General features: G+C 36.9%; 2 protein-coding genes across 2 annotated transcripts in view; one reads left to right on the forward strand and one right to left on the reverse strand.

Annotated features, from left to right (window-relative positions):
* Positions 1 to 336: 336 nt before the first annotated feature.
* LOC110541608 (vomeronasal type-2 receptor 26-like) overlaps positions 337 to 27452 on the reverse strand; it is a gene marked incomplete at its 3' end in the record, with an annotated part of 38222 nt that continues 11106 nt past the window's right edge. Inside the window, exons 3-8 of the mRNA XM_060376052.1 lie at positions 20898 to 21086; positions 14744 to 15035; positions 12636 to 13436; positions 7815 to 8042; positions 6027 to 6150; positions 337 to 1208 (exon numbers count right to left, since the gene is read on the reverse strand). Of these exons, the coding sequence (XP_060232035.1) occupies positions 337 to 1208; positions 6027 to 6150; positions 7815 to 8042; positions 12636 to 13436; positions 14744 to 15035; positions 20898 to 21086 (2506 nt within the window). The remainder of the gene's footprint in view (positions 1209 to 6026; positions 6151 to 7814; positions 8043 to 12635; positions 13437 to 14743; positions 15036 to 20897; positions 21087 to 27452) is intronic.
* LOC132650688 (protein ZNRD2-like) lies at positions 18950 to 19581 on the forward strand. Its single transcript, XM_060376028.1, has one exon. The coding sequence runs from the start codon at positions 19056 to 19058 to the stop codon at positions 19542 to 19544; it is 489 nt and encodes a 162-aa protein (XP_060232011.1). The 5' UTR covers positions 18950 to 19055; the 3' UTR covers positions 19545 to 19581.

Raw genomic sequence — 27452 nt, forward strand, 5'->3', positions numbered from 1 at the left:
TTTTGAATATGTATATTGTCCAAAAATTAATAAAAAAACATGCATAACTTACTACAATGTGTATTCAGCAGCAGCTTCTATTCTAAAATAGAATGTCTGTGATTGTTCTACAAAGTGAGGGGCTCTTATTTTGTTTAAATATACATTTAAGAAAAAAGTTACTTAAAAGTTACTTTAAGTTACTTAAAAAAATTACTTTAAGTTACTTAAAAAAGTTACTTTAAGTTACTTAAAAAGTTACTTAAAAGTTACTTAAAATAATTTAATTTTAGTATAATAATAGGTTTTATTAGTAAAAAGAAAACTAATATATCAAAATGATCATTTTTTATTTTTAATACATCTCAAAGAGTTTTTATCAGGTCTTAAGAGAATAATGTAGCATTTAGGGAAGAAGATGCACCCCAGCAGCCCTGCACTAGAGGCCAATATGGAGAAGACCTCCACAGCCACGACAGCTTTGCCTTTGGTGCTCTGGTAGACAGGGATGAAGATGACCCAGACACTGAGGAAGACCAGCATGCTGAATGTCAGGAACTTGGCCTCATTGAATGTGTCAGGCAGGTTCCTTACCAGGAAAGCCACAGTGAAGCTGCCTAAGGCCAGGGTCCCTAAGTAAGCCAGCACACAGTAGAAAGCAGTAACTGAGCCCTTGTTGCATAAAATGATGACATGAGCATGTACAGAGTGTTCATCGGTGTCAGTATAAGGAGGTGAGGTTCCCAGCCAGACTCCAGAGAGAATAAATTGGATCAGGACACAGATGGGGATGACAGCATTATAGACGCCTGTTCTCATTGTTCTTCCTGGTTTCATGACCCTAAAGGCCAGAATTACAGTTATAGTTTTTGCCAAAATGGTGGAAATAGCCAAGGTGAACACAAGTGCAAATGTTATTTGTTGCAGTATGCAGGAGGTTGTGTTTGGGCGTCCAATGAAGAGAAAGGAACAGAGGAAGCAGAGGAGGATGGAGATGAGCAGGGTGTAGCTGAGAGTCCTGTTATTGGCCTTAACAATGGCTGATTCTCGGTGTTTGAGAAAGACTCCCCAAACTGCAATTGTGCTGACAGAGAAGGACATAGCTGTGCATGCCAGCGCCATGCCCAGAGGATCCTCAAATGAAAGGAAGGTCACTGCCTTCGGCAGACAGTTGTTTCTCTCAGGGTTTGGGTACTCATGACTTGGGCAAGTGATGCACTCCTGCTGGTCTGTATGGAGAAATTGGATCAACATTTCACCTTATATGAATATCTATTTGTTGAACATTTAAAGTGCTTTCCAGTGATGTGTGTATTCGGGTATATTCTGCTTCCTGTTACTGCCAAGTACATGAAATCTTTATAATTCACATTTGTACTGTTTATCTTGTTTAATCAAAAATAAGCTTTCTTCTCAGCAGCTTATCACTGTTTCTCAAGGACAGTAAAATCTATTTTACCTGTATTCAGATAAAGTAATACTGTCAAGTGAGCCTTCAAATCTTTTTTTTTACACGATGAGTTTCTAAGTATGTGTACACTGTATTCTGCTGACATCAATGTATAAATATACTTCATTGTTTCCACCATCATGGATTCTTCTCATTTTTCTTGTTACTCACTTTTTCAGTGGATATTTGTTATCCCACTCTTATGATTTTTCTAAGGTAACATGGGAATAAGTTAGGTCTCACCTCCATGACCTATGAAACAGTTCTGATTTGGTGGTAAATATCCAGCCCTTGCATCAACAAACTCCAGCTATAATCTCAGACCAATAATTACCTATCTAAGCTGTGGAAGTTTCAAATAAATTTCTATAGTCTTTGACATCCTTTGACTCAGGACAGGACTCCTTGTCTTTCATTATTAATTCCAGAATAATTCTGGGAATTGTTCTAATTTTCACTCTTGTTCTTCCAGTAATATTCTGAAGACTGAAAAATGACCTGCATGTCATAAATAACATAAATCTACAAAAATGTTAAATCACAAAGGGAGAATGACAGAGCCATATTCACTGAAATTGTTGAGAGTCATGAGCCAGTATAGTTGCTTAGTGATATTCCAGCAAAGCTGAGATTGTTACAATTGTTCTGTCTCTAACTTCTGGGTTTTTTTTTTAATTGTTTGTTGAATTACTGGGGACTTTCTGCACTTTGATTCAATTTCTGTTCTTTTTTTTCTACATAAAAATATGTCTGAGAAAAAAATAAAAAAAATATATATGTCTGAGTCTTTTTTTTAATTAGGAATTTTTAATTATTTATAGTTTATTCACTTTGTATCTTAGCTGTAGCACCCTTGCTCATGCCCTCCACACCTTCTCACACGCATATACTCCCATACCCCTCTCCAAGTCTGTAGATAGGGAGGTCTTCCTCCTCTTTCCTCTAACCCTAGCCTATCAGGTCTCATCAGAGCTGGCTGCATTGTAAGGGGAACAGGGACTGCCTCTGAATTAAACTCAGTGGCTGGCTCTTTGATCACCTTCCCTTAACAGGGAGCAGCCTTACCAGGTCATAGAGGAAGACAATGCAGCCAGCCCTGATGAGACCTGAGCTTTATGAAAATACTAAACTTAACTTTATCTGTCCACTGTTTGAAAATCTTCTTTATGCCCTGGAAATTGTTAAGCAGTGTTAAGCAGATAGAGAGATGAGACCATTATTTCAGGAGTTTTCTTGGGGTATGTGCCCCTAAATAGTATATTGGTGCAGGGTAAACAAAGGCAATATGCATACCCTGAGAGGCCTGGAGATTCATGTATAGGTTTAAGATCTTTTATTATAGGCTTAGAGCTCCCTGAAAATGTAGTTTAAAGATAGAAGGTCACAGAGGATACACTCCTGATGGAGTAAAACTTAGTAAATAACATAGATTGACTTAAATAAACTTTTTCTAGTTTGTAGCATAAATAATGATACATATAGTAAAAAAGATATTTCTTTGTATTTGCTATGCATAAAAAGACCAGTTAAAATGTTTTTTTTTTTTTTTTTTTGTTTCTCTGGACTGCACTCATACTGCAAACAATACCAGCCTAAAAGCAGGCTTTCACATATTAAATGTGTTTTCTGTGAAGGAGACATTCTTTAGATTCTTTAAAGTAGAGTTATAGGGCTAATTAATAATGATAATCAAATATGTTTTGTGTGTACTTTTTAAATTGTAACGGAACTTTTATCCCTGGATAATGAAAAAAAGTCAAACACCCATTCTGTACCACTTGTATAATTAATCTGTGTTTGTACTGTGAAACTTGTATAAACAAGAAGAGCCTTGTCAACAATAAGTCAGAGCCAAAGAAAGGTCTTAATATTATAAGTCAGCTGCTAGATTCCACTGACCACATCAGCTGACTAACTCCCTCTCATCATTGACCCCTCATCTGCTCTCTGGAGCACCCTGTAGGCAAAAACCTCTCCTTTCCATGCTCGGGATTGCCCCACAGAAAGGCTCCTTGCACAAGCTCACAGAGAATAAACTGCCAACAGTAAAGCATGTATGGGACAGATATAGGATTTCTGCCCATATATAACAGTTGTGCAGCTTTGTCTTTTTGGGGACACCTAAGAGCAAGACCAAAGCTTTCTCTGACTCTTTTGTCACCTAATTTGACTGCCTTGTGTAGCCTCAATAACAGAAGTTGTGCTTATTCTTATTGAAACTTTATATGCCAAGGCTGGTTGATATCCATGGGGGACTTCTTTTTTTGGAAAGAAAGGGAGGAGGGTACATTGGGTTGGGAGGTGAGGTGAGAGGGAGGGTCTGAGAGGAGGGGAGTGAGCAAATGCTGTGATAGTACACAAATTAATTAATAATATAATAAAAAGAAATAATAACTTTGTAATAGAAATGAGTGAAACAGAAACAAAGAACACAATACATAGAAGTAACCAAAGGAAGAGCTGTCTCTTTCTGAAGATAAGGAAAATTGACAGACCTATAGCTCAAGTAAATTAAGGAAAAAATAGAGTACTCAAATTAACAGAATCGGAAATTACAGAAAAACATTACTACAGAATTCAACGAAATTCATAATATTCTCAGGAAATATTTTTAAAACATATTATATTCTAATCAGCTTAAAAAGGTAATGAGATAGATAAGTTTTAGATTTGTCCAAGCAACCATTAGTCAAAGATGAATTCAACAATAATTCATCAACCTAAATAGACCTAAATAGACCCAAGTATAAATTCAAAAAATTACAAAAGGCTCCTGCCAAAAAAGAAAAGGATGAAAGATCAAAACAAGGAGAATCCAAGATGGTGGAGACCAGTGTACACCTTATCTGAGGGGCAGAGATGCAGAGACTCTGAAACCAGTGTATGGACAGGTGCTAGATCCAGAGCATTAACTTTGCTGCTTCTTGTTCTGGACATGTCATCCAGGAAATGGAGTCCATCTAATCCAGGCCCTCTGTGGCCATCTCACGGAATCAGGAGTAGCAAAATTTGGGTCACCTGCCCCTTAATATACTCCAGTGAGTTTGGCTCTCCATATCCAGGGACTGTTTGCTCTAGAAGCCAGACTTTGGATCCCTCCTACTCCCTGTAGGGCAGCTTCAGGTTTACTGGGAGAGCATCTTAGCCACCAAGCCACTGTTCTACTGGTTACCCTGTGGACACCACTTGAACAATAAAATTACAGGGATGGTAGATCCAAGAAAGCAGAGCTCAGAGGAATCTGAGTACAGCGAGCACAGTTTGGGGCAGGCTTGTAAGCGGCAGCCCACCTTTATTCTGAGGAATCCCACAGACACAACCTGACGCACCTGCACCTTGCTAATGATGACCACCAGTACCTGAACTCCAAAATTTATGGTTCCAGTGCATGCACACCCTTGTCCTTCAATTCACCAGTCCCTACATATTTGTGTCCATACACTGCCATGTGCCCTGACCTTCAAGATGCTGTCATCTGAACTGCCAGTATCCATTCCTGAGCAACTGTACATTTGACATCTTCCTGAATACTACTCTAAACTTCAAAGACAGGAGGATCCAGTCTTTGATGCAGTTTCCAGTAAGAAACAGGTAAGGCTACAGACAACCAGATGGCTAAAGGCCAACAGAGAAACACAATCAACAAAAACTGGGACATCCTGGCTCCACCAGAACCCACCCCTGAGAGCAATGGATATTCTAATACAGCCGAAACACAGAAAAGGGACATTAAATCTACATTTATGCAGTTATTAGAGACATATAAAGAAGAAAAAAATGTCTCAAAGAAATAGAGGGAAATAGAGGGCAAACAGAGACCATCATATACAAGAAACCACAATTAAACAGGTGAAGGAAATTATTAAAATTATTCAATTCTTGGAAATGGAATTTGAATCAATAAGAAAACACACAGAAAACCCTGGAGATGGAATACATAGAGAAGAGATCAAGTACCACAGAGATAAGCATCACCTACAAAATACAAGAAATGGAGGAGAGAATCTCAGGCATTGAAGATACAATTGAAGAAACTGATCTATCTCTCAAAGAAAACATATAATCAGAGAAGTTCAAGGATGCCATGAAAATGTGAAACAATAGGAACAATAGGAATAGACTAAACAGATGATTCCAGGCTCCAATGTGCAGAATATATTTTTAATAAAAATCATAGAAGAAAATTTCTCCAATCTTAAGAAAGAGATAACCTTAAACATACAAGAGGCTTAAAGTACACTAAATAGACTAGAACAGAAAAGAAAATTCTCTTGCCATAAAATAATCAAAACAATAAATCTACACAATGAAGAAAAAATATATCAAATATATATCAAAATATATCAAAAGCACAAAGGAAAAAGATCAAGTGACATATAAAGGCAGACCTATTAGGACCACAGCAGGCTTTCCAACAGAGCCTATGAAACCCAGAAGGCCCTGGGGGGATGTCATGCAGAAGCGAAGAGACCACAGATGCCAGAGCAGACTACTGAACTCAGCAAAACTTATAATCAACAGAGATGGAGGAAACAAGATATTCCATGACAAAACTAAATTAAAATGTTAAAATGTTTTTTTTTTTTTTTGTTTCTACCTGTCTGGTTGGAAATGTGCTGCTCTGGACAAAATACACAAGAAAAACAGCAGACAGGTCTTTCTTCTTGTAAAACTTTCCAGAATCCTGGACCACAGCTCTGTGTACATACAGATTGAGGAGTCTAAAGGCAACACAGAAAAACTGATCATGATATCAAACATCAGTTTAAATATTTTGGCTAAATACACATAACCTATGGAAATTGTATTTATTTACGAGGAACTCTGAGGTTTTAATGTGGGACTGTAGAATGGAGATTTAAACTTACCACACTTTCCAATACTAAATGTTTAATATCCCTTTATGGTGAACAAACTATGACTCACTACTGCCTATCTTGTGTCAAATGTGTAGGACATCAACATATTCTGTTTTGTTAGGCAGTAAGCCAGAACTCATTTTATTGTATGATTTTTGGAACAGATGGATTTTAAGACAAGAATCCAATCATACTTGCCTCCAAGCACACTTGTTTCTACCTTTATATTTCCAATCTTGTAGTAACACCCAATGCACTCTGATTCAGCTGCAAAAGGAAGTTCAATTTTCTCATGAAAATGGTTTTGGCAATGGTGAATTATAATCCGTTACTGTGTTTTTTACCCTTGACTCCCAATGCTAGGGATTGTTCTATGCCTTTTTCAAACGTTAGTGACATCATCAAACTGGACTTTCATCAGTTGCATTCTTAATCACATAACTAATAAAATTCTAATGCAATTTTAGTTTGTTATATGTTAGAAATTTTGTAGGACAGGAAATATTTCTATCTTAGACCTCTTTTCTGCCTTGGTTTGGATTCAGTTTCTGTCTAACAAATATGTACATATTAACAGGAGTATGTTTCTGGATAGCTGGATCAGCTGTTAAGAGTGTATACAGCTCTTGCACTTAAACATAAGTTCAGTTCCTGACACATATATTGAGCAGATCATGTACATTGTTTACAGGAATGTCTTGTGTCCAAATCCATATCTTATTAATTATTTATGCTAGCTCACAACGTTGTAAAATTATTGATATACTTGAGTGTGAGTTGTGTGAATGGAAGCATGCTTGAGTATCAGGTAGCCTGAATAATTAACATATGTGAAAATTTACATAAGTTTGTGTGCATGTGTGTGTTTACATATAAAAACACTCATACATGCCTCTATATAACCATGAGCTCTCAATTATTCATTCACTGCATTATGAATGAACACAAACATTCAAATTCAATTCACCTAATTCTAGCTAAGGAATTAGCTGAATTATGTGTGCATTTGTATGTATATTTATATGTGTATGTATATATACATATATGTAATTCTAATATATTGATTCATTTCTGATTTAAAGTCATCAAACAGAACTAAAGAGATATTTTAGTATTTAACATGCTTGCCACATTAGCAGGAAAACATAAATTTGATCATGATGAAAGGATGGAAGAAAAGTTGGGTGCAGAAAAATAGGCTTGTAATCCAAACTTTATGATCATGAAGACAGAGAGAGAACCTAGGTAAAGCTATCCACTGAATTCAGCAAAATCAGAAAGTAAGGGTTTCAGCGATAAAAATAAGGTGGACAGCAATTGAAGAAGATAACCACAGTTGACTGTGGACTTCAGAAGTACATGTGCTTGTGTGCATGAACCCCCACACACAAGATCACTGTCACAATAGAGTTAAGAAAGTAAAAATTCACAATTATTTTAAAAGTTCAAAGAATTATTACACCATCAATTTTTACAATTCTTTACAAATAATTCCCTTCATATTAAATACGGAAAAATTTCCAGACCTGTTTGAAGTTGCTTGGCCATTCAATCAGAACTTCATTGATTAAAAAGCTTTGATCTTGTGCACTCTTGAATACAAACTCTCCCACTTTAAGTAGTAATGAATTTTGAAAACTATATGCAATATAGTTTTGTATATCATATGTTTCCCTAATATTCTTGTTCTCATCAAAGCTTATTTCATCTCCAGCAGCATTTATAAATTTAATCTTCCTCAGAAATTGATGAAGCTGAAGAGAGACATCATATGATATGAGTGGCCCACACAGATTACTGGCTGACTATTTCTCACAGGATCTCAAGGACAGTCTCTTTGACCTCTCCAACCCCCAGGGGAGAAGCAGTCCTGTTAGGCCACAGAGGAGGACTTTGCAGCCAGCCCTGAAGATACCTGATAAAACAGGGTGAAATGAAAGGGGAGGAGGTCCTCCCCTATCAGTGGACTTGGAAAGGGGCAGGGAGGAGACCAGGGAGGGAGTGTGGGGTTGGGGAGGGAATGAGGGAGCGGGATACAGCTGGGATACAGAGATAACAAAATGTAACTAAAAAAATTTAAATTAAAAACAGAGAAGTTCATTTTCCCTCTCTCTAACATGGCTTTCTTTTTGAAGGTGCTTCATTTGTTTATTTGTCTTCCCAGTTGTTTAATGAGAGTAAAATTATTCTCCATAGAAATAATGCAAGAGCTACTGAACACAAATAGAAGTATTATCTATGAAATGAAAGATAATATAGTGTGTAGCATGTCCTTAGTTGGAAAAATGTCCTGTGTCTTTCTCAAGCACTAGAAAGTAATATTTCCATTTAGAAGATGTAGATTTGAAGAGGATCCAAAATGTTGACACCCAGTGCACTTGGTTACTAAGGCTTGGACTGCAGTGACACCACAGCAAGTGAGAGGTCGTGTTGTAGACATGAAAATACCAGTGTCAATGCTACACAACTGTACAGAATATACTAGAAGGAGAACCCCAACCAAAGGAAATAAACAGCAACCAAAGAAACAGAAAATAAATAAGACCACTGCTGCAAAACCAAACAAAAAGAGAAACACACAAACGCACCACAATCATAAAAATCAAAATAACAAGCACTAGCAATCATTAATCATTTCAACATTCAATGGACTCAATTCCTCAATAAAAAGACACAGACTAATAGAATGGATGCATAAACAGAACTCATCAATCTGCTGCATAAAAAAAAATCTTAAAAAAGGAGGACATTACCTCAGAGTGAAGGGCAGGTTTTGCAAGAAAACTGACCCAAGAAACAAGTTGAAAGAAGCCATCCTAATATCTAATAAAATAATGTTTTAACTGAGTTTATTAAAAAGAGATGGGAAAGGACACAAATCATAGCAAAAGGATACATATGATTGCAAAAATCCACCAAGATGACGTCTCAATTCTGAATATACTACTCCATATACAAGGGCACATACATTTGTAAAAGGAACATTACTAAAGTTTAACTCATACACTAAAACCACCACAGTAATAGAAGGAGACTTCAAAACCCCATATTCACCTAAGGACAAGTCATGAACACAGAAACTAAACAGAGAAACAATTTAACAGAAGAACAGATCAAATGGATTTAATGGACTTGCACAGAATTTTCACCTAGACAAAAAGGAATATAACTTCTTTTCAGCACCTCACAGAAGCTTCTCCAAAATTGCCCATTGACTTGGTCAAAAAGCAAGCCTCAACAGGTACAAGAAAGTTGAAAAACTCCTTGTATCTTATCAGACCACCATGGAGTAAAGCTAGGTTTCCATAACAATGGAAAGAAGAGAAAACCTAAAAAACTAATGGAAACTGAACAACTCAGTAACCACGGAGACAGGGAAGAAATAAATTAAAGTTTTTCTAAAATTCAATGAAAATAAATGGAGAACATACCTAAACCTCTGGGACACAATGAAAGCAATGCTAAAGAGAAGTTCTAGTAGCAATTTTAAAACACATGTAAAAGCTCTAGAACAGACAGAAGTAAACACACCCAAGAGGAGTTGACATCAGGAAATAATCAAACTCATGGATAAAATCAGCATCATAGAAAAAAATGGAAACAATAGAAAGAATCAGAGAAACCAAGAGCTGTTTTTTTTGAAAACATCAACAAGATAGACATACCTTTAGACAAACTAACAAAAAGTCAGAGAGACAGTATCCAAATAAACAGAATCAGAAATGAAAAGGGGAATAATTCCAAAGGATCATTAGATATTATTTCAAAAGACTGTATCCCACAAGTTTGGAAAATATAAATGAAATGGAAAAATTTCCTGATTGATTTCACTTACCAAAGTTAAGTCAAGATCAAGTAAGCAGGTTAAACAGTCCTATAACCCCTAAGAAAATAGAAGCAGTCATCAGGAGACTCTCAACCAAAAAATAATAATAATCCTAGAACCAGAGGCTTTAGCATGGAATTCTACCAGAATTTCAAAGAGGAGCGCATACCAGTACTTCTGAAACTATTTACAAAATCAAACAGAAGGGACATTGCCAAACTCATCTTATGAATCCACAGTCACACAGGTACTTAAACCACACAAGAACCCAACGAAGAAAGAAAAGTTCAAATCCATTTCCCTTATGGACTTTGATGCAAAAATACTCAACAAGATACTGGTAAACCGAGACCAAGACCACATTAAATACATCATCCACCATGATCAAGTAGGCATCATCCCAGAGATGCAGGGATGGCCCAACATATTTAAATCCATCACTGTAATTCACTGAAAGAAAAAAATAAAGATGTTCATTTCATTAGATGCAAAAAAAATGCCTTTGATAAAATTGAGCACCATTTCTTGATAAAAACCCTGTAAAGATCAGGGATACAAGGCCCTACCTAAACATAATAAAGGTAATATACAACAAGACGATAGCCAAAATCAAATTAAATGGGGAGAAACTCGAAGCAATTACAGTAAAGTCAGGGACAATAGAAGGCTGCCCACTCTTTTCATATCTTTCAGTGTAGTACTTTAAGTTATAGATAAAGCAGTAATACAACTACAAAAGATCAAGGGGTCAAAATTGAAAAAGAAGAAGAAGTAAAAATATCCCTGTTCACAGATGACATACTAGTACATTTATATGACCCACAAAATTTTACCAGAGATCTACTACAGTGGATAACCCCCCTTTAGTAAACTGGCTGTTATAAAAATAACTCATTAAATCAGTAATCTTCATCATTATAAATGATAAATGGCCTGATAACAAAATTAGGGAAACAACATCCTTCACAATAACCAGAAATAATATAATATATCTGGGTGTACCTATCCAAGTAAGAGAAAGACCTCTATGACAAGACTGTCACATCTCTGAAAAAAAGACTGAAAAAGATATCAGAAAATGAAAAGATCGCCCATGCTGATGGATTGGTAGGATTAACATAGTAAAAATGGCCATCCTACTAAAAGCAATTTACAGATTCAATGCAATTACTATCAAAATACCAACACAATTCTTCACAGACCTTGAAAGAACAATTCTCAATTTCATATGAACACCAAAACAAAAACAAGAAACAGAATAGCTAAAACTTTATTGTATACTAAAAGAAATTCTGGAGGTATCTCCATCCCTGACTTCAAGTTGCTCTACAGAGCAATAGTAATAAAATCTTATGGGACAAAAGGAAAGCAGTGCTAAGAGGAAGTTCATAGCACAAAGTGCTGCCAGAAAGAAGTTTTAGATATCTCATACAAGCAACTCAATGACAAAACTAAAACCCCTAGGAAAAAATAAGCAGTCACACCCAATAGGAGTAGACAACTGGAAATAATAAATCTCAGAGCTGTGATCAATGAATTATAAACAAAGGAAACAATTCTAAGAATCAATGAAACCCAGAGCTGGTTCTTTGAGAAAATCAACAAGATAGACAAACCCTTAGGCAAACTAACTAAAAGGCAGAGAGAAACTATCTAAATCAGCAAAATCAGAAACAATAAAGGGGACATAACAACAGATACTGAGGAAATCCAAACAATCATTAGGTCTTACTACAAAAGACTATATGCTACAAAATTTGAAAATCTAAAAGAAATGGACAATTTTCTTGATACCAAAATTAAATCAAGATCGGGTAAATAGATAAAATAGTCCTATATGTCCCGAGGAAATAAAAACAGTCTCAAAAGTCTCCCTTACAAAAAAAAAAAAAAAACAAAAAAAAAACAGGGCCAGAATTTTACAGACTTTCAAAAAAAGATAATTCCAATTCTCATCAAACTATTTCACAAAATAGAAACAGAATGAACATTACCAAACTCATTCTATGAAGCCACAGTCACATCAATACTTAACCTCACAAAGACCCAACAAAAAAAGAACTTCAGACATATCTCTCTTATGAACGTTGCTGCAAAAATACTCAATAAATTACTTGCAAACCGAAACCCAGATGACTACGTAGGCTTCATCCTAGGCACGTAGGTTCAATATACAGAAATCCATCATTGTAATCCATCATATAAACAAACTGAAGGAGAAAAAGACACATGATCGTCTTCTTAGATGCCAAAAAAAGCATTTGACAAAATCCAATACCCACTCATGTTTAACTAAGTCTTGGAGAGATCAGGGATACAAGACACATCTCTAAACATAGTAAAGACAATATACAACAAGCTTATGGCCTTCATGAAACTAAATGGAAAGAAACCTAAACCCTTTTCCATTTTAACTTATACTTTCAATTATAAGATGAAAATGTTTATTGGCTTGACCACAGCAAATTACTTACTAATAATATAAGATTCTAAGCTTCCCCTGCTTGTGAGTGAGGCTTACCTGCCATGGTAAAAGCCAGTCTGTGTTTCTGTCTTTTTTAGATCCTATTTCAGTTTTACTCAATAGCATTTTATGGAGGGCATGGGCCACTGTATACATTGCACTCCAGATGGAATAGATTGGCTCAGAAATAGTCATCATATCATTTACTTTATCCTTAGTCTTTAGGGAAATATTCCCCAGACAGGGTTTATGATTTCCACATCGCGAAGCAGGAGGTGAACAATTAAAATTGTCAATCCAGAATTTAGAGAAGTAAACATCTCCTGGGTAATGGGAGGGTTTAAGGGCCTCAAGAAAGTGCTTGAAGCCAGGGATAGTTCTCTTCTTTAAAAATGAGAAGCTTCCACTGAATAGGTTTCTCAAAACATGATTTTTAGTTACCATAGTCGAGTGTGGCTTTGCCAAGATCCACACCTTTCTGTTTAAAAATATATAAATGTCTACACAGAAGAACACCAAGTCATCTATATCACCATAAAATAAATTCACATTTACTGGTGTATGTTGTTTAAAGTTCAGCAAACCATAACTATATCTTACCCTATAGTCCCACTTATCTGGGAGTTTTTCTATAAAAGCCACACAGATATCTTCTGGTACCATCTTCACTTTCAGGTCAGAGAGAAACTCCCTTCCTCTCTGATCATCAGACACAATGAGCCTCACCCACTTCCAGCCAAAGTGGAGCAATAAAGAGATCAGACCTTGGGTTAGACCTCTGTCTTTAGTTGACATCTGATAAAGGGATGGGAATGTATCTTTATCACTAAGCATATAATCAAATGGTCCATATGTGACCTGAAGAAGCAAAGAAAAAAAGTGATTCTGAGTTTCAGGTATTTGGAATCAACACCCTGAGTGAGGAAGTGACTTCATTATTCACATATGAGGGTTAAAGGACTGAATATTGTTAAGGAGGATGTCTTCTGTGAGATTAGCTTGTCTATCAATCATATGGTGGAATTCTGTCTTTTCAAATACCATAGTCTCCAAAGTTACTAAGATGTCTGAAGCAGCCAATGAATAAACAATAAGCTGTTCCCTGGCTTTGAGATGCACAATAGATCCCTGATGTTGCAATAACAATGGAACAGAGTATCTGATGTAGAGAAAGACTGCACAAAGCATTAATAGGTAATTTCTAGTCCAATAACACGATATTTCCAAGAACCTTCATCTTTAGGAAAGCAAATACAGAAAGAGACTAACAAAGTTTTTAGAGATTCAGTTTCCTAAGTTAAAATGGTGCAAGTTCTGGTGACGATCTGGGGCCACATTACTTGGGGTTATTACATCATCCCTCTTGATGGATTTGCTAGAGAAAAAACTCAGAAAGATGTAAATTATTTTCTTTTATTTTTTGTTACATTAGGTTTCAATACATTTACAAATTGTTTAACTGTGTGATAACAATGAGAGTTACCATGTGAGTTTTTTAATCTTGATTATTGCTGACTCTTGCGCTCACCAAGTATTTTCTCTGTTTGTAGCAATACCTGCTGATAGATGCAATGCATTTCTTTATTGTAGCCTGGAAAGAATCAATTGTGATAATACAGCTAAGTGGTTGGTCTCTGTGGGTGCTATCCTGAGATCTACTTTCCTGAATGAGATCATTAATTCCTTGAAGGATTTTCATCAGTGATGGCATTAAACATTGTTCCAAATTTAGCTACATATCCTGAACTTTCTTTTTCCATATGTCAGATACTGACAACTATAGGAATTTTGAGATGTTTATATGCTAGATTGGGTAGTTAGGTATCTTTGCTGAAGAATCTGACTTATGAACAAATGCAGAATGAGTATCCACAGTACATCATCCATTGTTTGGAGATAGAATCGTGGATACTACTAAGTGATATGCTTAGAAATTCCCAGAATTTGCTGTTCATGCTTTTTACCACACACTGTTATCTCTTAATTATTGCCATATGAAAATAATTCATTTTCTGATATTTGAAATCTGCCTGTACTAAACATAAACCACTTTTCTGTTCTTTTTTGTTTCTTTGTTTTGTTATTGTTTTTTGTTTGTTTGCTTGTTTGTTTGTTTCAGTCAGGTCTAAGATGAGATTGTGCTTAAAAATATGTTTCTAACTTACTTGTGGAAGATTGTAGAGCTCTGAAAGTGTTGAAACTGCAGCAGAAAATTCTGGCTTGTTTCCTGAAATGATTCCTAGAGCTTTGTGTTGAGTGTTGCACTTGTAGTTAGGGATATACTCAATCCTTCCAGACAGCCACATCAGAGGGCCCTCCAAGGTTTTTTTGTTAGAATTAAAGGCATTGTAGACATGGAAACCCAAGGTCATATTGGGAAGCAGGTTTGAGTTCTTGTTGATCTCTTCAATGGCAAAGTATAAGGACAGCAAATATTGGTAGTTTCTCCATTGCGATCTAAACCAGAGGAACAGAATGATGGTCATTGTCAGTACATTTTTTCTCAGAAAGTCTTTATCAAATACAGGAACTTAGAGGTCCTAGCCCTTGACTTTTCATGACATGTAAATCTTATGTGAATAAGACCTTGACAACTCAGGAACATCATGTAATGGCTCCTAAGCTCTCAGAAGTTTAACTGTTTCTAATATTTTTTGGTGTACATTTTGTGCATAAAATGTCACTTGTTTGTATCCCGTGAGTACTGAATACATATGTGCTTATGATGTTTCAGTACATAGAAGCACTGCGTTATATGGAAGAGTCACTAAGGTGTTCACTAAGAATACAAACAAGAGCTTCATATCCTTTTCTTTTGTAATGATTCAATTTCTCACCCACTTATGAAAACTCTAACAAGTTTATATGCACTCCTAGTGATAAACTGTCTCTTTGTGGTATAGACAGATGCCCAGGTATCTATCTATAGATAGACCCTTTTGAATAAAAGCCAGCATCAGTTCTCAGTGCCCACAGGGTAGCCTTAGAAACATGTGTAGCTCCACTTAATAAGATCCCTTCTGGCATTTTTGGGCAGCAGGCACACCTGTGGTATTCACACATATATAAGAAGGTAAACTCTCTAGTACATGAAATAAAAATAAATAAGCATGTGCAAAATGATGTTATTAGGTCTTGAAAAATGATATGTTATGACTAGTTGCTGCTCTTGTGGAGGACCCTGATTCAAGTCACAGTAGCCAGTGTGAGGTTGCAATAATGTGTAACACCAGTTCTAGGGGATCCATGTCCTGTACTGACCTCTGAAGGGACCATGCACACAAGTGGTACACACACAAACATGTAGGCAAAACACTTTTTAACATAATGTAAAAATTAATAACTCCTTACAAAAATTAAAAAAAAGTAGTAAAGAAAAGGTGTTTCTCTAAGCTGGCAGATTAAATGAATGAGTAGAGTTTCCTGGGTAAGGTAGGGGGGAAAAGTAAGTTAAAGAAGCATATATAAAAGAGGAAAACCCCAAGTACATTAAGACAGGACAAAAATGTTCACAATGGGAGAAAGTGGAACTTTGTTGCAGGTAGGTGAGTTGAACTGTGTTACACATAGCCTTCAGTGATTGGGGATGGTCCCCAAGAAGCTTGTTTCAAAACTTGTGGTATATATTAGTCTGGGTGACCCTAATAGAGGGAGCTTAGCAGAATCATTAGCCTGAAGTCCACTGAGGTCTACTGAAGGAAGGAACATGCCTTCTGACCTGCCATCACCACAAAGCAATTCCATTTGGTTGTACTACATTAATCTGAGATCTGTGTCTAGATGTTATATTAAGAGAGAATCTATTGGGCAAAAACAAGCAATTAGTAACAACCAAGAGAAAGAGAATTATTCTTCCCCAAGGAATATCCTGTACCAAAGATAGAACTGTATGAATGTATACATATATCAATGAGAACTCCTGGAAAGAGCTGTGTCTGCAAAGACTGGCTATGAAAACTTCATTGATATGGAGAGATTGCAATGTTGTAGTTTGTGAGGCTCATTGCCATCATGTGGGCTACCTGCAGCACCCTGAGTAGCCATTTCTTGGACATCTCTGTGGTTAAGATGATAGCTACATTGATATCTCTATCTGTATCTATATCTATATATCTCCTATGGCTGATGAATAAAGTCATTTTAGAATGTAGTAACCAAGCACATTCCTGGCTTTTGCCAATCTAAAAGTCAAGAATGAAATCACATAGCCATCTTGGGCCTGTATGATAACTTGCCCCATTTTGCTGTCAACGACCTCTCTGAGGTTTCCAGTGAGGTATTGGATTTATAGTTTTCTTTATTTATTCCGTTACTATGAAAAATACATGAAGCTGCTTCCACATTGTATCATGGAATTTTGGATAACCTAAAGTGTGTTCACAAACTCTCAAATTTATTAAAAAAGAAATTCTCTCTTTTTTTCTCATTTGAGCTGATGGCTTATGTTTTTCCAATCACATAAAAGCAATACTAAAGTCTAAAGAATTGATTATTCATTTATATTTGTGTGACCGGAACTCCACAAGAACATCAGGGCCAATCAACCAGGGCCCAGAGGGTCCAAAGGAGTCTGATGCAATCTCCAAGGACAATGCATGGTCTCAACCTAGGTCCTCTACATATTAGTACCTGATGTGCTGATTAGGCTTCATGTGAGCCCCCTAGTTAGTGGAGTGGACATGGACTACATTTTGTTTGTTGATCACTTTCCCCTGATGGAAATGCCCTAACAGATCACAGGGGAGTAACACAAATTCAGTCATCATAAGACTGTAGGAACTGGGGTGTGTAGGTAGGGGCAGAAAAGTGGAGGAGGATATGGAAGAGAGAGTAGGATTGGGAAGAGAAGAGGGTGGGGCCTATGACCAAGATGTTAATTTAAATAATTAATAAAAGTATTCAAGTGAAAAATATGGCACTAAGTTAGATGCTCTCCCTCAAAGCCCTCAGGGAGTTCTGTTGAGTATGGATATAAGGGATGTAATGAAAACCATTTCTCTGCCAGACATTTTTAGTTGATAGCTAAGATAGACAGAAATGGTGTTTCCTTTGATCATATTTCAAATGTGGTAATGCTGACAACTGAACCATGAATTGCCACATGCTTCACCCAACAATAAATCCCTGCCCAATCTATGGACAATATTGAGTTAAATGCTCTACTCTGCCTGGCCAAGGTAGGTTTCTCATCCCAAGTTCCTGATCCTTAAAAAATATCTCAGGCCTCACAAGTCTGATGTTTGGAGGCTCATGATGCCTTGTGTGGCAGCTGGAGACAATGTTGTTTTGTTTGGCATCCAAAGACTCTCAACCCCTGCTCACTGCAAAGTCTTTGAGAATGCCATGGAGGACCCCAGACTGGGTGCCCAGTAAGTCTCTGTCCTTTTGACTGATATAGAGACCATTTGTATTATACTTCCTGCTCAAATTTACCCCTCTCAGATCTCTTGTCATGTTCACAGCAGGTTGTCACTATAGAAGTTTAGCAGAATTTATGAAATTTTAGGCAGCTCCTATGAACAATGCTGCAGCTGCATGGTCAGTCCATATCATACATGAAAGTCAAACCTTGTTCTTTTCCACAGATACTAGATTCTCTGCTGAAGAAGGCATTACCTTTCTGGCTTCACACTGAAAATGCTAATCTCACAAAATTAGATTTAAATGAAATTCAAACTGATATCTACTAATACCTAACTAATACCTTACATTTTATGGTTCTTTCATTTAAAAGAACTTGCTTGTCAATCATTTCTCCCAGTTAGCAGACAAATCTTTCTCCTGGTAAATGCAAGGAGACAAACAGTTTAAAGTTGAGGGAATTTTTGAATGTCTAAGAAAGGGATTTAAGGTATGTAAATACAAGTTGTAAATGTCTGAGGAAGTGGTTTAAAGTATGTGAAAATGAGACTTAAAGAGTTTAAAATTTCAGAGTTTTAAAATATTAATCAGTGGAGTTTTGTTATGCTATGAAAAACACCAGGTGAAAGCACTGGTTAATCTCATAGCTACAGGATCAAACTTTATAATGTCCTTTCATTCCTGCTTAAGATATACTTCAGTGCTTCTCATTGTGCTGAAAGCTTATCTGTCATTACGTATTCAGAAAGAGGAAAGGCTGTTCAGTTTTTAGCTCAGAACCATCCTTTTTTGGTGCCCCAGCTTATCTGTAAAGCATCAGTCTACTCCAACTGTTTACAAACACTTGTTACCTATTTTTCCTACAGTAAGAATTTCAGTGTAGATTATGGATTGTGGTCATGTTCATATATTTAAAACTTTCATATCATTGTGTAAACTTTAAAAACTATGATTTAATTTCTTGAGACTTGATCTATCTATCAAAGGTCGAACAGCATCTAGATTAAGACATTGCACGGCGCGGAGGCCGAGGATTTCGCCTGGGAGCCTCCGACCGAAGCTGAGACGAAGGTGCTGCAGGCGCGACGGGAGCGGCAGGATCGCATCTCCCGGCTCATGGGCGACTACCTGCTCCGTGGTTACCGCATGCTGGGCGACACGTGCGCGGACTGCGGGACGATCCTCCTCCAGGATAAACAGCGGAAAATCTACTGCGTGGCTTGTCAGGAGCTCGACTCAGACGTGGATAAAGACAACCCGGCCCTGAACGCACAGGCGGCCCTCTCTCAAGCTCGGGAACACCAGCTGGCCACGGCTGCAGAGGCTGCCACGGCCTCTCGGCCCACATCCCAGCCCCCAGTCCCCCGCCCAGAGCACTGTGAGGGGGCTGCAGCGGGCCTCAAGGCATCCCAGGGGCCTCCCCTTTCTGCTGCAGCTCCGAATGCAGATGTGGTGGCGTCCACACAGTCAGCCCTCCTGCAGAAGCTAACCTGGGCTTCCGTTGAGCTGGGCTCTAGCAGCTCCTTGGAGACTAGTATCCAGCTGCGTGGGCTCATCCGGGCTTGTGCGGATGCGCTGGGCAGCCTGAAGCAGCTGGAGCACTGAGACCTATCCCCCCTCCCCCCACCCCCTTCCCCCGAGAAGAACCCTCTAGAAAAAAAAAAAAGACATCTGTCAATTAATAATTCAGTCATTTCTGTCTATTGTCTATTTCTGAGCATGGGCTATTTTCTTCCTCTTATGTTGGGATTCCTTCTCTTTCTGGTGCAGTGGGCTACTAGTTTCTCTATCTTGTGAAATCATTCTAAGAGTTCTTTTCTTTCAGAAAAAATTAGACATCCTGTTTTTTTTTTTTCCTATTCAAGTACTCCATAACAATACAACTACCAGGACCTTAGGCTAGTATGTTTGTTTCCTGCTAAGAGATGAAATATGTATTGAGTTTTCACGAAGGTACTTTTCAGCAAAGGACTAACTTAATCCCAAAATTGATGTTCAAATGAACATATGTACCTATTATAGCATCAACTGGAAAACAGTAATATCAAAAAGCCTAATGAGTCCTCCACACTATCATAAATAACAACAACCTAAATCACAGTTTCTCAGAGAGATAAAATGGCAGATGGAAACTTCAGAAAGTAAAGAGATGAACAACAGAAAAGAAAACAGAACAAAGCAATGAATTCAACTAGGCACTGAGACAAGAATCAGCAGTCTCCAGCAGAACTTGGATGAGGGGGGATATAACAAACAGCTGTACACAGGAAAGACTGAGTACCATAAAAGACAAAACTGAGATTGTGAGGGAGAAGAAAGATATATAGAAAGGCTGCAAATGAAAATCATAAAACCTCCTGTCTAATAACAGAACACTGGGTTTCCAGCAGAGCTAACTAAGCAGAGGACAGAAAATGGGCACGAATGACATGAATTTCAGAACAGCACATTACAATAATGACGATAAATAAACAAGTTATAAGTATGACCACAGTGTCTAAACTCTGAGTTAATTTAAAGATACTAAAGCCAGAACACATGAAACCAGAGATTCTAAGATTTGTACTGAGGGCATAGGGATATTCAAGTTACTTTAGCAGAAACTCTCCAAGTCTCTGGAAAGAAACAGATATTAAAGCAAAAGACATTAAGATGGCCAAATAGATCTGAGAGGAATGGAAACTTATCTTGACATATTAGCATCAATATGTTAAAAATTCATAAGTCTGACCATGGAATCACACCATGGAGCAGACACAAAAGTTGGTGGTTTCTTTCCCTGATTTATTTCTGACTGGAAATACAACAAAGAGAACTGGAAATGTCTGTAGCTGCACAATGAAGCTGGAAAATGTGAAACTATTTTTCACATTGTTCTGTAACTAGTTCATCATTCTCAATGGAATTACACGTGTTTAGCAGATCATGTACTATCTTGTAGCCAGAACAAGTACTCACAGAAAGGTGTTCCATAAAGGAGTTGATCCTTTGACAAAAATGTTCTGGACCTCTCTGGGCTGAACAAGTGGGATGTGAATGGGGATAAATGTACCAAGAATAATGTCTGCCTCCATGTAAGTGCTGGGCTTCCAGTAATGATTACAATTGAGCAGAGACATCCCCATTGATGTATACACAGGTTGCAGGAAGAGGCTGAGGCAAAGCAAAGGAAGGGACATGTCAGGCTCTTCACTAAACAGAGACAGTCCCCTGCATCCAGGTTGATCCAAGGAGATTATTGGCTGAGGTCTGGAACAGGCTCAGACCTCCACATGTGAGGGAAGACTTTGAATGCTACAGCTGCTTCCTACAGTTGCTTCAGGCACTCAGGCTGTGCATATCCAATGATTCTCATGACAGGCCAGCGCACACAATGCAGCAAGTCCAGAAAACTGGGGGTCACAGTGCTGAAATATTTCTGTCACTGTAGCCAGCCTTGCACAGAATTTTCTGTCTTTTCATTGTTCTATTTCCCTTTCATCCATGTGCTCTGGGGAATTCCATAGTCCTGGAGCTCTGCACCTGGTTCCTCAATGTGGGTGAAAAATATGTTTGATTGTTTTGTTCTTTCCAAACCTGTATGATTTCATCATGGTCCACAGTGACTTTGGAGAGCACCATAGTCTGAGACAGAATTATAGGTCATCAAAAAACAACTTGTTTGGTTGGGATTGCTATTGTGAAAGGTAGTTTGAACATCTGTTTTCTCCTACTAAGGGATCAGGGGAAGTCACTGGCATAAACTTGATTGTGTATCCCTTGACCACTTCCCCCAGTCGAGGTGGATTTACTAGGCCACAGTAAAAGAGGGTCCAAACAGTCCTGATGAGACCTGATAAGCTAGAGTCAAGTTGTAGGGGAGAGAGCCTCCCCTATCAGTGGACTAAGGGAGGGACATTGGGGGAAGAAAGAGAGAAGGTGGGACAGAGAGATGAGGGAGGGGGCTACAGCTGGGTTACAAAGTGAATAAAATGTAATTAACAACAATGATGATGATGCTAATGAAACAAGTCAACAAAACAGAATAGATGATTGTTAACAAAAGCCATAGCTGCATTCCACAGCACATACTTAAAATATTCAATTCAGTGCTTTTTAAGAAGCGGAACTGGTAATATCAGTTTCTAGTGTCTGCCATTCAGAAGTACTCCCTTGCAGCTATAATAATAAAGTTGTAAAAAAAAGTAAATATATTATAGCCAAGTACAGATGATGATTTTCTACCTCACCCTTTTACAGTATTATGAGTCTTAAGCCTTCGTCTCACAATTTGTGTTCTGCTATTAGTATACTCTTGCACCAGCCATTCCACATTCTCAATAATACACAATAATACACAATGTTGGGGTCTGAAACACCAAAACAATTTAAGAAGTTGCAAAAGCCCATCAAAGCAAGAACTTTATTTGAACTAGGGGGCAAAAACTGACCAGTCATGGGCAGTAACACAGATTTGGGCACTGACTAATTCTCTGAATATTTATCTTAGTAAATGTTTATGCAATGACAAAATCTTATTGTACTCAGGCTGCTAGGGATTGGACAGGTCCTCAGAACAGATTTGAGAGCTGAAATACGACCTTAAAGTGAAATTCTACAAATTTTTTATAGGATGGAACCACAAGTCAAGGGGAAGCAGAGCCGGTGGTAGCATTTTCCAATAATACTTTGACAGGAGGTTTTGACTGAGAAAGTAAACACTGGTGACTCAGCCTTATCCAGGACACCTGGGCTTAAGGTTTTAACTCAGCTTTTGCATAAAATCTCCTCCTGGACATCTGGCACCAAATTTAGAATTACACAGGAACAAAAGAGGGGGAATGGTGATCAGAGTGAATTTAAGTCATGACAGGAAACACATTCACAACTTCTGTGCTTTAGTTTAGATGATCAGCAACTTCATTCTTTACATTTTTTCCTGATTAACAGCAAACATGAAACACATGAATAATCAGGATAGGAGAAGGTTCTGGGGACTGTGAGTATGAAATTAGTTTTGAACATGGCAGCAGAAGTCCCGAGATGGCTGGACTCAGGCAGATGTCTCCTAACAACAACAACAGAATAATACTTCATCTATATGCTTTTTCTCCTCTCCTGTAATACTATTTCTTATTAATACAATTGATATGTATAATATAATTTATATAATTATGGTATTATATATTATTGTTATTATAATACAAGATATACAGTATAATGCAAATTAAATTTTGATAACTTGCTTTTGAAAAAGCCATTCATGAAAACATGGCCATGAATTTCCAAAACAGCAAAAAGTTCAAGAGGCTTTGAAGGGAGGAACATGAAAAAAAATGATGTAATGATTGTGTACAATATAAACAAACAAATGAAATAAAAAAATTGACATCTTCTATGTATTATCTTGCAAAATTTTGGTTAATGGAGTTTTTAAAATATATACAGATAACACACAAAAACATATCTATCTCTCTATCTATATATCTCTATACATATATACATATATATGTATATATATAATTTCAAACATAAATATGTATATATAATTTATATTATAAATATTATATAACATATATTATTATGAATTATTGTTTTATATAAATTATTATTTTATAAATTGCTATTATTCATAGATTATTATTATATTTTTATAAATTATATTATATAAAAAATACATATGAACACACTGAAATTTCTATGTAGGCTTGATTTCTCTATGTTCAGTGTGTTGCATAAGTGTTGTATTCAGCAATAAGGCCTTGCAGTCAATTTGTGGAGAGCGACCTAAAATCTTGACAAAACCTGCATTGTTTGGGCATTGTAATAATACTCCTTTAGCCAAAACCTCAAGTAGATATAACCCATTCCCAGTATTGAAATCTTCATTTGATTAAAAGTAAAATCCTGTTGGGACTCTCATATTATTTCATCAAATGACTTTCAGAAATGTAAATATTTTAGGAAGCTTCTACTGTATTGTTACTACAGTAACATTCAAATGACATTTAATTTTACCTGTGTTTCCTTGTATTACATTCCACATTGCCCTCTTCCCTCCCCACTTCCAACTGATTCTTCTTTTTGAGCCCAGCATCCATCTATAAATATATTTTTTATTGTCTTATCCTAGGGAAAGCCATTTGCTTCTTTTTCTTGGCTCCCAGTTGGTTGGAATACTACATGGTTTTATGTACTGTAGCATGCTTATCATTCACTTTACAAGTAATGTTAACATGTAAGTAGATACAAGCCATATTTGTATTTTTGAACTCAGACTGATTTTTTTTCTAGTTTACCTGTAAATACACATTTGCTTTGAAATTATATGATTTACTTTTTAAAATGACTAAGTAATATTTTATTGTGTAAAAGTACCACATTTTCTTTATCTAGTCTTCTGTTGATGGGTGTCTGGATTATATCCAATTTCTGGTTATGTGGATTAGAGCAGATATAAAGATGTTTGAACAAATGTCTCTGTGGTAGGATGAAGCATCATTTGTATATATTCCCAAGAGTTGTATAGCTAGTTCTTGATGCAGAACAAATCCCATCCTGGTGAAGAACTGACCCAAGCATATCCTTAGTGGCTAGACATATTTGTACTCCTATTAGCAGTGTATGACTATTCTTGGTCATTGTGACTCTTTCTAGACTATATCTCAAACTACTTTTGATTTCAATTTTCTTGATATCTAAGGATAATGAACATATCCTTATCTTAAATGGACAGATCGTCAAGACAGAAACTAAATGTGGAAATAAAGAAACTAAGATATATCATGAATCAAATGGACCTAAGAGATAGCTACAGAACATTTCTCAGCAGCTCATGGATCCTTCTCCAAAATTGAACACATATTCATTCACAAAGCAAGCCTCAGCAGATATAAGAAGATTGAAATAAACTCTGAATCTTATCAGACCTCCGTTGATCAAAGCTGGACTTCAACAACAAGGGAAACAATAGAAAGCCTACAAAATCATGGAAATTGAACAACCCTACTGGTTCAGGGAAGAAACAAAGAAAGAAAATAGAGACATTCTAGTGTTCAATGAAAACGAAGACACAACATACCCAAACTTATGAGACACGATGAGTGCAGTAGTAAGAGAAAAGCTTAAGGATTTAGTGCCTTCATAAAAAAAATTGGAGAGATCCCATATGAATAATGTAGCAGCACTGTTGAAAGCTCTCAAACACATGGAAGCGAACACACAAAGAAGGAGTAGTGGACAGAAAATATTCAAACTCAGGATTGCAATCAATAAAATGGAAACAAAGAGACTGATACAAAGAATCAATAAAACCAATAATGGGTTCTTGGAGAAAATCAGCAAGATAGACAAATTCTTAGCCAAACTAACAGAAAGGCAGAGGGAGAGTATCCTAATTAACAAAATCAGAAACAAAAAGGGTGACATAACAGACGATGAGGCAATACAAAAAATAATTAGGTTCTACTTCAAAAGCCTGTATTCCACAAATTGGGATAAAGAAACAGATGATTTTTGATAGATTTCACATACCAAAACTATATCAAGATCAGGAAACAGTATAAAAGGTCTTATAACAGCTGTGGAAATAGAAGGAGTCATCAAAATCTCCCCCTCCCCCCAAAAAAGCCCAGGTCCAGACAGTTTTAGAGCAGAATTCTACCAGACATTCAAAAAAGAGCTAATACCAACACTCTTCAAAGTATTCTGCAAAATAGAAACAGAAGCAAAATTGACAAATTCCTTCTAAGAAGCCACAGTCACCCTGTTACCTAAACCACACAGACTCAACAAAGAATGGAATTTTCAGACCAATTTCATGCATGAACAGCAAAGGAAAATACTCATTAAAATACTCACAAGCTGAACCTAAGAACACATCCTATACATCATCAACATGACCAAGTAGGCATCATCCGACGTATGTAGGGATGGTTCATTATACAAAACTTCATCAGTGTAATCCACCATGTAAACAAACTCAAAGAAAAAAAATCACATGAACATCTCACTAGATGCATAAAATGCCTTTAACAAAAATCCAACATCCCTTCATGATGAAAGTTTTAGAGAGATCAGGGACACAAGGTCCGTATTTAAACTTAACAAAGGCCATATACAGCAAGCTGATTGCAAGCATCAAACTAAATGCAGAAAAACTCAAAAGTGATTTCAGTAAGATCAAGGACAAGAGGATATCCACTTTCTAGATACCTCTTCAAAATAGTAGTTGAAGTTCTAGCTAGAGCAACAAGACAACTAAGGGAGGTCAAGGGCATACAAATCAGCAAGGCAGAAGTCAAAATATTGCTATTTGCAGGTGAGATGGTAATGCATGTAAGTGACCTCAAACACTCCACCAGAGAACTCCTGCAGCTGATAAACAGCTTTAGCAAAGTAGCTGATATAGGATTGATTAAAAAAAAAACTTCAGTAGCCCTCCTGTACACAAGCGAGAAATGAGCTGATGAAGAAATTAGGGAACCTACACCATTCACAATAGTCACAAATACTATAAATTATCTTGGTATGACTGCAACCAAACAAGTGAAAGATCTGTTTGAACAGAACTTCAAGTGTCTGAAGAAACTAAATAAGATATCAGAAAATAGAAAAATCTCCCATGCTCCTGGATCCAGAGGATTAACACAGTAAAAATGGCCATCTCACCAAAGTCATTCTACAGATTCAATGCAATCACCATCAAAATGCCAACAGAATAGCTTAAACAATCCTATACAATAATAGAACCCCTAGAGTTATCTCCATCCCTGACTTCAAGCTATAGTACAAAGCAATAGTAATAAAAACTGTGTGGTACTGCAATAGAGATAGAATGATTGATCATTGGAATTGAATCAAAGATGCAGGAATAAACATACATACCTTTGGTCAATTGATTTTTGACAGAAGCCAAAACCACACAATTAAAAAAAAAAAGACAGCATCTTCAACAAATGGTGCTGGTCTAACTGTTTTTCTGCATGTAGAAAAATGAAATAGATCATCTTTATTTCCCTGCAAAAAATCCCTGCCCAAGTAGATCAAAGACCTCACTATAATGGCAGATACACTAAATATGTTATATTAGAAAGTGGGGAGGAGCCTGAATTCATTAGCACAAGAGACAAATTCCTAAACAGAATATCCACTGCTCAGTCTCTAAGATCAACAACTATTAAATAGGATCTCATGAAACTAAAGTAGGTCAACTAAAGGTGATCAAGGGCATACAAATCAGCGAGGAAGAAGTCAAAATATTGCTATTTCAGACTCATAAAAATTTCATGATATTGGCACTATCATGAATCAGAATATGTCAGGCTATACATATCATAGAAAATCACACTGATGAATTAAATGTTCAATTAGTAAATAAGAACACAAGCTAAAATGTTGATTGTCTTCCTCTCCGATGATCAGCGGGATTGCATCAACCCTAACCCTAACCCTGGCCCAAGTCAAGAGTATCCAAACCCTGAGAGAAACCACTGCCTGCCCATGTCAGTGACTTTCCTGTCATTTGAGGATCCT

This window comes from Meriones unguiculatus (genome assembly GCF_030254825.1).
Source record: "Meriones unguiculatus strain TT.TT164.6M chromosome 13 unlocalized genomic scaffold, Bangor_MerUng_6.1 Chr13_unordered_Scaffold_28, whole genome shotgun sequence".
Classification (NCBI taxonomy): domain Eukaryota; kingdom Metazoa; phylum Chordata; class Mammalia; order Rodentia; family Muridae; genus Meriones; species Meriones unguiculatus.

Excerpts from the sequence above, each read along its gene's own strand:
- LOC132650688 (XM_060376028.1), top strand. The coding sequence starts at position 19,056 with ATGGGCGACTACCTGCTCCGTGGTTACCGCATGCTGGGCGACACGTGC.